Consider the following 12,396-nt stretch of genomic DNA (forward strand, 5'->3'; position numbering starts at 1 on the left):
GATTTGTTAGATACAAAATTAAAAATATTAGAAATCTATTAACCCGTATTAAAAGTTTAAAATTAACCACAAACTTGGGATTGAAAAACTAAAACTTACAATAATTTAACTTTTATTTAGAGGGAGTGAAACTGTGAGTTTCCTACCTTTAAATTAATAGGCTAAAATATTAATAAATCATATAAACAACTCAATACCAATTCTAATGTTGAAATAAATTATAGTAACTATTTAAGGAAATTAATAACGTTAATGAACATTCTTCTTATCGGTTTTCAATATTTGGATATAGAAAACACACCTACTAAAATGTAGACAACAAACCAAAAAACTCAACACATGCAGGAAAAAAAAAGGTATTTATACGTGAAATTCTAATGGATATCAAACATGTCTAAACGAATCTAATAATCAAAGTTGAAGTACCAAATTTAGAATATTACTGTATAGAAGTAAAACATATATTTAAAATCCAAAAAGAGGGGAAAAATGAATACTATAACATGACAAATGTTAAGCCAAATATGAATATGATGACTTTGTAGAATTGGCTGTATTACAAAGTTCAGCCACAACAAATGCTAAATTGGGGGAATACAGGATTACAAAAAGATGCATAGCCAAGAAAAGAAAGCAAAAGCCAATGGAAATTTACAAACTGGGAGATGAAAAGGTAAGGCTTTCTGAACATTCGGCACCAATAAAACTGACCTAACTACAATAACTGCCATCTCCATATGGCTTCATAGCTAAGAGAGATGAAAAGGTGGGGGAGATTTGGAGGTAAATTTGGTGCCTCATCTTCCACCAGATAATTGGATTGCATCCTGTCTATGTATTGAATCTTCTCCCCATTCAAATCTTCTCTGCAGTCTTTCGTATTCTTGTCTGCGAGTCACCTCCAAATGCTGCCATTCTTCCCACCTCTCGGCTAATCCCTCTCCTTCGAGCATCCGAACGACTTGTGACATTGCTGGACGGTCATCCGAGCATGGCTGTGTGCACAGCAATGCCACTTGAATCATCATCTCTACCTCTTGAATGTTGTAGTTATTTAGATTACGATCGACAATGGCATCAAGTCGTTTTTCCCTTTCTAGTTTCTTAACCTTCATAGCCAAGTGAAATTGGGAATTAGCAAAGGAATAACAAATGAGGCAAAAATTAGAAGAATTCAGACATGGTAGTTGATTTTGTTTGTGCTTCTAATCCATAATAATGGCACAAGCACGAATTGAATTTATTATGAAGGAGGAAATATATTCTCTTGAGAGTATTTGGCCACTCATCTTCACTTAGTGGATTTGGTTATTATAATCCACTTAATATTTGGCTCTTCGGCCCCTCTCACTATAATAGTTGAAGTTCCTCATTATTATACTCATATTTAGCTATAGTAGAACCCTTGTATAATCACAATCTTTCCACATTTATTATCTAAATTAGAATAATTTGCACCAAAAAACAAACTATTATAGCCTATACCAAAATAATTTACCTTTCAAACACAAATTATTATAATAACTAATTTAACACAAATTATTATAATAACCAATTCAGCGTCCCAAACAAACCCTTAAAGATATTGATTTGACAAGATTTACTTACATGGTCGAGTAGTAAAACGTCATCCTCTTCTTCTAAGCGTGAGAAGTCAATTGCACGTTGTCCTGTAACAAGTTCTAAAAGCATGATACCATAACCAAAAACATCAGTCCTTTCGGATGACTTTCCAGTAGACAAGTACTCCGGTGCTATGTGACCCATTGTCCCTCGAATTTGAGTAGTGACATTAGTCTTCCTAACATCAACCAACTTTGCTAAGCCAAAATCGCCAACAACTGCTTCAAAATCTTCATCAAGCAATACATTAGCTGCCTTAACATCTCGATGAATAATCTTTGGGTTGCAATGTTCATGAAGATACTCTAAACCACGAGCTGTGCCCAATGCCACCCGTTTTCGAGTAGGCCAATCTAGAACAGCTTCTCCGGGCTTTAGTTCTGCATTGAAGATACCGGAGAAATCAGAGGAAAAACAGCGATTATTTAACAGTTTTGTTGCCTAGGTTACACCTTCGGAATACCCTTGAAGGCAATTTTTCTCTACTTCCCTCAATCTTCACTTTACGCCACCCAACTTCCCTTTCGTCATAAGACATGGAATTAGAATAGCATTTGGCTAAACGAAAGCAGGATAGAATGGTGACACAATTAAAAGTACAAAGGAACAGAAAAAAAAACCTTCACTTAGAAAAATTAGACGTAATGAGTAATTATAAATAGACTTAACCACATAAGGATACACCCTGTGAACTTGAAAATTTGTAGAGCATCCAACAAGTGAAAATTAAATACCTAACTGATGAATAAATGATAGTATAAGAATCTGAACACACGACATCTTTATTTATTACTATGTTAAATTACCGATCAACTTAAAAACTTAAACTGATGAATTAAGATAAGTCTAATTATATTAATACTTTAGCACAGATATTAGCATGCTACAACTCGTGTACTTAAATGTTAGTAGACAAAAGGATCTTGAATGTGAGAGTGCGCCTGCGTCTACTATTTGTTTATGTATCAGCATCATGCACGTTATTTCATGATATTCCAAAAACATGCTCTAAACAACGTTATGTAATACGTAAACAATGAAGTGATTTTTCTCAAATAGCATTGCTTATTTTTGTTAAGAGCAACTACTGCAAATGTAATACAGAAAATAACGAAAACACCTTATACCTCGAAGACGATAGGCAACACTCAAGTTCTGCATAAAGGGATACACCAATAGGCGTTCTGTCTGAGTTGTGCAGAATCCGATGAGACGCAACAGATTTCTATGGACAGCTACACTAATCATCTCAACTTCACGCTGAAAAGCTGCATCTCCCCCTGGACTCTCATAATCAGTCAACCGTTTCACCGCAACTTTGGTGCCATCTGCAAGCACCCCTTTGTACACCTTTCCAAAGCCTCCTTGTCCTAAAACATTTTTTTCACTGAAGTTTTCTGTAGCTAGCTGTAGTTCCCTCCAGGCAAATCTTTTCAACTGACCAAAAGCAATTCTTCGATCAACTTCACCTAATTGGAAAATTCAGGAAAAACATAACACTCTAAGATATAGGTATCAACAAAAATTCCAGTTCACTACAGGAGTATTTCATTTAAGACTTCCTTTTTACCTTTTTTGTGTGTGCAAACTGGAAGATGGTTAGTCAGTATGCAATGATAAAGAAGCATTTGTAGAACTCATGTCATTTGAGCTATAATTTTACTTTTGTTCGCAATCTAAGTACACTTAGTTTCAATATAACGATACTTCAATTTTCATGTGATTGAGTATAGGTTAATATATCATATAAATTAATTGGAATTAAATACCAACATGGAGATAGCTCAAAAAATATATAAATATCATAAGAATATCACATAAATTAATTGGAAAATTTTGTTGGCATGTAACCTAGAGTAAAAAAAATGGAATTTATTTTTGTATGTAATTGTAATATACAAATATCATATACCATTTATCAATGAATTGATCTATTAGTTAATCTTCAACTACTTCAAAATATAAAACAAAAATAGAAACCAAGAGAACTGATCAATGAAACATTCAAATACCCATATAAACATGAATCCTTGATTGATATGATAATTCATGAGATTGTCTATGCTTCAAATGGCAAACAGAAACAAAACAGTTGAATTTCTAGATATGTCCTTATTCCATGAAAATACCACAAAATATTTACAAAAGTTTGTGGCAAGAATACAACAGAAAATCATACTTTAAATTGATATGATATACTTGCACCCTAGCCTTCACCAGAGATGTTTGGAAAATCCGTATAAATAAATTAGCCACAACAGTTACCTGCAACGTCAACAAACACTTCGCGCTTGTAGCTTTTATATCTACCCTTGGACAAGAAAAATAATACTCCAACCAAAAGAAGAGCAACAGTAAACCCAGCAATTATGCCAACTATGAGGCCCACCTTGGGTTTATTTGAAGAACCTGACAAGAAGAGAAACCATTTTGCTTCTAGTCATAGGGTGACTATGTGATCAAAATATAGAAAAGCTTTTCTCTAAACCCAAGGTAAATGTGATCCAATAACCTGAGTTTGTACTGTCTGAAGCACAGGCATGAAGAGACTTCCCACCACAATTTAACTTGTTTGCGGAAAAGCTGTTACAAACAAAACAATTGAACAACCTATGAGAAAATAGCATGAGCAACCTAGGGAACGAATCATCAATTTTTCCCTGACCAAGCTAATCGTCCACCAGAAAAAGGCAGTGGAACCATTTTTGGGGTAAACGGTCAAGCTTTCATAGAGAGAATGAAATATTATAATAAGAATAATGAAAAGAGGAATACAACGAAAAGAATAATTATACCATCCTGGACTTTGACTTTAAAGCAACTTTTGAATGTTCAATTTAGCAATGCTAGTCTACAGGCTTCTTACTCTTAATTCTATAAAGTTACCCATCAACAGCAGCATTGTTTTTAATAGAGAAAGTTAAACAATGGAGAAGAAATGACATGACGCAAAAGTACACAAAAAGGGACAACCCAACAAAAGGGACCAACACAAGCTAGGGCTAATTAGTGGGATGTGTGCACAGTGTTTAGTAATCTACCTTGGTAATATTCAAAAGTTCTACGTACTTGAATTTTGGAACTTGAAATAACTGCTGCGGAATTGGACCACTGAGATCATTCGAATCAAGCAGACTGTAGGAGAATCACAAGCAAGAAGTCAAGAAATGAATACACTTCGTTAACAGAAACTGAAGATTTTCAGTTAGTCTCAGATCAGCGGAAAACTTACAGATTAATCAAGCTAGGAAGCGTTGAAAGTGACTCAGGAATAGTCCCCGTTAAATGATTTTGACTCAGAGTTCTGTTTGAATGATAGGAATGACTCATTATCTTAAGAATAAACCATAATCGTTGTAGACACTCGTGAAATATCTTCAAATTTTGACATCATTGCGAATTACTTACAGGAACTGTAGTTTCTTAAGATTACCCAGGGATGATGGTATTTGGCCAGTTAGGCTGTTATTTCCCAAATCCAAACTAACCAAATTTGTCAGGTTTCCAAAATCCTTTGGTATCTCCCCAGTTATGTAATTTCCCTGCAAAATCCTGTTGCAGACAAATCTATATTAATGAAGATGCTTTGTTGTTCATTGCTAATAAGCAGATTTTCTTCAAACACCAGTTTAAAGAAACAAATTTAATAGGAAAAAAAAATCATAATATGCTTTTCACAAGTTATGCCTAATTTCTAACCCTTTCTTGAAACTAGACATAAAAGAAACTTTCCAACCAAGTGATGCCAGCAATTATACCTTCTAGAGAGTAACATATTAGGCTTGGTGAATTTCATAACCTTCAATATTAAGAATACACTTCAGCAGTCATTAACTTTTACTGGTTTAATGGTAATAGTATGATGCTTTGGTTTCATTTACCAACAGCTCCCAATCTCTCTCAAGACCAAAAAGCAAGTTCCAATTATGAAATTTTAACACTATAAATACGTGCAATACAAAATTCTGTTTCACGAAGAAAGAGAAGTTTCTATCAACCTTAAGGAAGTCTAAGCACCTGGTTTGAAGAATTAGAACTACTCACGGAAAATATATGACAAAGGAAGTAGAAATCAAGATAAAATCCAAAAAGTATAATCAAACTTTTAGCTTAAATCTAGCAACATGAAGTATTCAGGGCTGCAAGTTTTATATATACTAACACACTACTCACAGAGTTGAAAGTGATTTTATACTTCCAATTCGCGGAGACAAGGTTCCAGTAAATCCCATTGTGGACAAGGATCTGAGGAAGTTAGACACAATATAAGTAAAAACCAGACTTAGAAACTTTATAATGGCAAGTACAAGTAGAATACAACAACATCGAAGAGAAAACTAAGGAAAAGAGTATATCTAAGTCTATCTTACACAGAGATCACATTGTTTCCCCTACATATAACATTGGACCAAGTACATGGATTGACTTGATTTGGGTTCCAATCTGTGAGCTGATTTGCTGTAGCATTCAACGCATTCTTCAATGCAAAGAGTGCATCACCTGGAGGAGAGCAGAACAACATTCATCAATCAGTCAAACAAGTAGAGTACATCTGTACAATAGCAAGTAGAAAAAATAATGAATCTGTTGTATATCAAAACAAAGTGAGAAAAAAAATTAAAAAGATACATGTCTTCTATCAGCTCTAAGCGATACATGTATACAGTTGCGAAAAGTAAACTTCAATTACACATAATCATGTCCTGTGCCAATCTCATTTAACTTGAATATGCAATATTTGTCCAAGCCAATCAAGAAGAAGAAATCAAAATTTTAATCTCTACCTAAAATTGTTCCACTCTAGAACAATCTACAAACATCGTAAGGATCAATGAGATGGGCAACTTTTAATTCCGCGTCACAAACTAAATGCTTAAGGAACAACTCTACGAGTAGCAGTATAACAAGAGACGTCTCAATTTTATAACACCATCTGGAGATGCAATCCATACCTTGAAAATCAGAGAGGGCAAGATAATTAAAGCAAGCCAGTATTAGAATTGGAAGATAGAGTTCTCCCATCCTAACCAACATCATTTTCATTCGTTGACGTTATGAAATCCATGCAAAAAGGATGAATAGAGCCATTGCTATGCTATCTGCAAAGACAACCATCCATTGACAGTCAAATATATTGAAAGAGGCCCAATTGGTATCAATATGAGTTAGTTTGTGTCTATAATTACAACAAAACAAAAAAAAAACAATGAAAGAGGATATCAAGTAGAAGCAAAAAGACTAACCAAATCCCAAAAAAGAAAACATCCCTGTAAGTTATGATCACGGAATAGTAACCAGAACGAGCCAATGTTACAGTCAAATGGGGAAAGCCTAAATTCATATATAAGAGACACGGAGAATTACAATCACATGTCTCAAAATAGCATCTCATGGAAAAACATGAGACATTTTGGAAGTACATCGTGCTTTCATTTCAAAGTTCTTGCCATCCTAATTTTTTCTCATACTTCAATAAACAAAAGCTTACGTCAACAATTAAAGAATTTGATCCGTATAATAAACCTTTTACTGAATTCAAAATCCAATATTTCAAAATATTTAAAACTTATACCAGAATTATATAAAATTCTTGATAAAGTGAATCTTCTACTCTCAATATTTAAATTGCGAATTAAAACTCCGAAACCAAATCCAGAAGACTAAAATGAAACAAAACCAAACCAAACGCATTTTTTTAATTCTGAAAACAAATTAAATGAAGTACTTCCGAAACTCCAAAACCAAATCCCAAAGACTAATATGAAACCAAACGCATCCTTGGACTTCGAAAGCAAATTATTCCTCACCGCCCAACTACTCATCAAACCAATCAACCAACTCTTATCTCTCATCAGTTCAGCACTTAGCTCTGCCACAAGCGAAATCACTCTCAACGCAGCTTTATCCAAAAAGACACGAAAGAAAAGAAAAACAGCTCATAATAAAAAATCAAACCACAGATCAACAAACTCCAGAGGATAAAGAGAAAAAAAAAATGAAAAGATGGTGAATAAGAGAAGATCCAAAACAAGTACCTGTTTAGAGGGACAGAAGAATAATCCTGAAGATTCGTGACCTATAATAATAAATCAACAGCGGAAGAACTGAAAAAAAAAAAAAAGGAAAAAAAAAAGCTAAAAAGAAGAGACAAGGAAAGAAAAAGAAGAAGAAGCTCAGAGAAGCAGAATATTAGGTGGAAACCAATTAGTTTTGAGTGAAGCTACTGCACATTCAGAAAATCTTCTCCGCCATTGCTAAAGCTTCTTCTTCTTCTTCTTCTTCTTCTTCTTCTTCTTCTTCTGTCCTTTAGCTTTCTTTTTAATTAATGGAGTTTTTGTTTATTCTTTCTTTTGGATAAAAGTTATGATGTTTGAAAAATAAGGGTTTTTGTGTTTTAATTTTCAATGGGATTTTTTTTACAGTCCATTTCATGTTGGCGAGATGCTGACCTGGCAGCCCTGTGGCCCCCACCGTTAGGGAGTGTGGACCTATTGCCGTTTGACTGATTTTTCGTTTTTCTTTTAATTTGACTAAATTTCTTATTCGGATGTGTTATGTTATCCTAAACTTAGCTCCTACGTGGCTAAATCCGAGTCGTCTGACGTGTCTTCCATGGTAAGTGAAAATTCTTTTTCTTTTGACTCTTTCTAAAACTCATTCTTTTTATTATAAATGTAATTTATTAATAATATTGCATTGAGATCTGAATCATACAACTTTTGATCTATGAATTGTTGTTTATATATGAGTTGGGTTGGACTTTGGCCCTCGCAAAAATTCTATTCCTTTTGACAAGTCATTTATCTTCGACTTTCAATTTTGCGTCCATTTGATTTATGGGTTTCAATAAGAAGTGGCTAATATGCTTCTTATAAAATTTATTGGAATGATCGGCTAATGTAAAATTGTTTCAAACAAATGGGGTGTTTAGATTATATTTCTAAGTATTTAATTCAAAAAATAAGTTATTTTGAAAAAAAATTAGATTGTTTGGAAGCAACTTAAAATAGTTTTTAAGTATATTTTAAATAATTTTCACACAAAAAAAGTTTGAACAAAAATGAATTTCTAAACATTGTTTGTTAAGTCAATCCAAATGGATCCTGAGTAAGATTGTTGAATGACACTTTGTTTGTATAAATAATAACTTTCAATTGTTTTAAATATTTCATGCTCAAGGTTCCTTTCATTTGGATGTGATATTGGTTCATTTACATCTTCTCTAATACCCTGAATATTACGGTTGGTCAATATTTAATTTTGTGTAGGATATATCTTTCGACCATCAATTTTCTTGTTTAAATTGAAGAACAAAAACTATATGTCTAGTAGGTTAGCATATGTTCAAAAAAAATCGAATAGGTCAAACAAAGAATTCAATATTGAATATTTTTTCAAAACAAAAAATTTAAATGTTTAAAGATTTATCATACTACACAGAAAGATAAGGACAATAAATACATAAACATAACAATCAATAGATTAAACAAGTAAATTACATTACATACGTTTTTTAGTGGTGATCATTGGTTAGTTGATTGGGACCGATTAATTGAAAAACCAATCCATCTAACCACCTATTTTGAAAGTCGATTTAATCAGTTTCGATTAATGAACACGACTTTTAAATTTATAATCCATTTTAGATAATATCGAACTAATTTATTTGGAAAAAAATGTGGTCTATCATTGGTGTTGTTACTATCAAATCCCATGATTCCAAATTTCCAACAATATAATTACAATCACCCCTTTGCCCCAAGTGAGAAGTTTCGTTAGCAAATTCTCCACGCCAACTAAAAAGGCCAAACCTCAATCATTTGCTCCCAAAACCTTTACTTACACTTAATTAGCATTTAAAAGCATCGCATGAACACATGATTATCCTTGTTTTTTAATACTAATTATAGCTCTTTGGTTGTACTTGATCTTATATCTCTTCTTTTACCCATATGCTATTTTTCTCCTCATTTTTCATTTTAAAAACTTTTTTTCAAACTCATTATCATCAATCAAGAGAATTTGAAAATATTTTAGCATTAAGATTTTGTAACTATTGAATTAAATTAATTCAAATATTCCTAAATTTAGTACGATAGTTTTTTTAGAAAATCTATAAAAACCTAATATCATAAAATGTAAAACTACTAAAAGTATTTACAAATATACAAAAATTTCTTAGTTTATTTGAAATATGAACTAATAAACATATTTATAAGTGTCTATCAGCATCTATCAGTTATATTTTGCTATATTTATAAATAATTTTGACAATATATTTTAATATAGAATTAGCGGTGAGAACGAATAAATCATATCCTATGTCATTTTTCATATTTTATTTCAATAACTCTTTTTGAACCGTTTTTTTATTACACACTTTTTGCATTCTATTTTTAATATTATGTTAATTTCACAAAGAGATAAACATAACCCATTCTTTTCTTCTTTTTCTTTAAGGAGTTTATGCCTTTGGGCACCAAAATATAGTTATAAAGTCAACTACTTTGAATAATTTTTTATATATATATATAAGCAAATACTTTGAATAATCAATATAGTATTTTGGTCATTTTTGTTTTTTCTTTTTAATTTTAATTCATATAATATCAATGTGATCGTTTTGGATATATTCAACTTCAGTTCGTCTTGATTGATGTATCTTTAAAACCAAATTAAACATTGTCCATTTTACTTTTTGACTAAAGTAAATTATCAGTACACAATCTAAAATGAAGTAAAAGTTAAATATAATATTTAAGTAATTAATTAACTAAATGGTTAGTGAGATTCATGTGACAAAAGGACGAAAATAGTGGTTCCAAGTTGGAAAGGGTTGGAGCTTGAAAGAGTCCACAATATTTCATCACTCACTCGCTCAAAAATCATGATTTAAATGCATAAAGTTAAGAGTCCCAAAGATTGATCATAAAATAATTAATCATCTAAGAATATATTATATTGTTAACCTAACTATATATCTAATAATATATATATATATAGACCAATTCATATGCTCCCACTTCATCCCAAGACCAATTTTATGAGAACTCCATGACAAATAATAGAATATAAAATGAGAAAAGTTGGTTAAATATCAATGGTTGGTTTATGAATTTTGATGAAAGTAATTATTTAGCTTTCAACTGTAATTTCCTTATAATTTATGGTTTATATATTTTAAAATTTTACGATTTTTGATGACTTAATCAATCATGTAAGAGAATTCGACTAAGTAATAAAAGTTGTTTTACATGTGGATGGCCTTAAAAGAAAGGTTTACAAAATGTCATTTTTATTTAAACTCAGTTTTTGTTGAAATACATTTCAGAAGTTGTTCGAGTGATTGCTATATACTATTTTTTTTTCTTTCCTAAATGACTTAATTTTTTAATTAAACACTTAAGAATGAAATGTATTCCAAAATTGTACTCTAAGACTATTTGATTGATACTTGATTTTGATAAGATTCAATACAGTAGAGACTAAATCGTTAGACAGTGCAAAGTATATCAACTAAATTGTTAATTTTATGAATTAAAAATACATTGTTTTTTTAGAAAATTATTTTGAATGATAAAATTTCTAAAATTATATATTTACAAATATAACAAAGTATCTACGATCGACTAAGATGAACTACTATGTGCGTCTATTATGATACACATAGAAATCAACAGTAGTCCATTTTGATCTATCAAAATTTATTATAGATAAACTGTGATATTTTACTATATTTTAATACATTTTAGTGAGAGTATTAATGACACTTTTCATTTATCATCAATAAACTATTTTCTAATGAAATATATTGAGCAATGGATTATGTTTCTAGGGTTAGAATTTGTTTCTTCAAATCCAATATCCATAAAAAAAAAAAAAGTAAGATTTTTTTTTCTTTTTAAAAAATGGTGTGATTCCTTAATGCTTTAAGGTTAACATTAAATAGTAAGCTAAGAATCTAAAAAAAAGACCCCTTAATTTGAGATTAGCAATGATTGGATTCTTTCGATCTTTTTTTCCTTTACCCTTATTACTTGGAGTGACTACGTGACAATATTTTTATTCGAAAAACAAATATTAAATCATGAACAATAGATATGGCTTACAAGATAAACGAATTCAAACTTATTCTAATTCCATATCATTAAATATTATTTTTAGTTTTTAAAATATAAATTTACTCATTAACTAAGAAGGTAGGAATCCAACTATTTTTCAAAAAAAAAAAAACCCATATTTTTTTTTTCGTCCTAGTTTATTCAACCTCTACTTGTAGGAAAAATGATTGGTATATTACCTAACTTTATGAAAATAAAAAATTTTATGGTAATTTATATAATTTAACTTTTTTGTATTAGCTAACCTAAAAAAGAAAAATGGTTCATTTTCAAAGTAAATAATAAAAGAAAGGGTTTATAAAGAGAAAATGTCGATACCTTTAAAATAAAATAGAAATATTATATATATATATATATATATATATATATATATATATATATATATATAATTTAATGAGAGAAAAAGTGAAAGTGAAAGTGAAAATAAAAAAGAATAGAATAATTTTGAATGGGGAGGTAAAAGAGGTATAATAATAATAATAATAATAATAATAATAATAATAATAATAGTGGTGCCATTATACCTGCCGACTTTAATCAAAGGAATTAGAAATTTAATGGTCATTACTATTAATGGTCAATATTTACATGATTACCAACTCAAATGGGTTGTTGGTTACAATAACCTAAACTCAGTTGTCACCCATTCATA

The 12,396-nt window shown here is 30.8% G+C and overlaps 1 protein-coding gene across 8 annotated transcripts; it reads right to left on the reverse strand.

Moving 5' to 3' along the window:
• Window positions 1-464: 464 nt before the first annotated feature.
• On the reverse strand, window positions 465-8,002 carry LOC103494431 (probable LRR receptor-like serine/threonine-protein kinase At5g10290). Of its 8 annotated transcripts, none has more exons than XM_008455597.3 (13): window positions 7,853-8,002; window positions 7,659-7,727; window positions 6,576-6,722; window positions 5,994-6,123; window positions 5,797-5,868; window positions 5,032-5,175; window positions 4,856-4,927; window positions 4,693-4,758; window positions 4,136-4,206; window positions 3,889-4,032; window positions 2,751-3,092; window positions 1,609-2,003; window positions 465-1,109 (listed from the first exon to the last, which is right to left on the reverse strand). In XM_008455597.3, the coding sequence occupies exons 3-13, from the start codon at window positions 6,664-6,666 to the stop codon at window positions 798-800; spliced, it is 1,839 nt and encodes a 612-aa protein (XP_008453819.1). In that variant the 5' UTR covers window positions 6,667-6,722; window positions 7,659-7,727; window positions 7,853-8,002; the 3' UTR covers window positions 465-797. The 8 variants fall into 8 exon arrangements, with proteins under 8 accessions (XP_008453819.1, XP_050943214.1, XP_008453818.1 ...); XM_051087257.1 differs by having other exon boundaries at window positions 3,889-4,059; XM_008455596.3 differs by having other exon boundaries at window positions 7,825-7,993.
• Between the last annotated feature and the right edge of the window lie 4,394 nt (window positions 8,003-12,396).

Source organism: Cucumis melo, chromosome 7 (assembly GCF_025177605.1).
Source record: "Cucumis melo cultivar AY chromosome 7, USDA_Cmelo_AY_1.0, whole genome shotgun sequence".
Lineage (NCBI taxonomy): Eukaryota > Viridiplantae > Streptophyta > Magnoliopsida > Cucurbitales > Cucurbitaceae > Cucumis > Cucumis melo.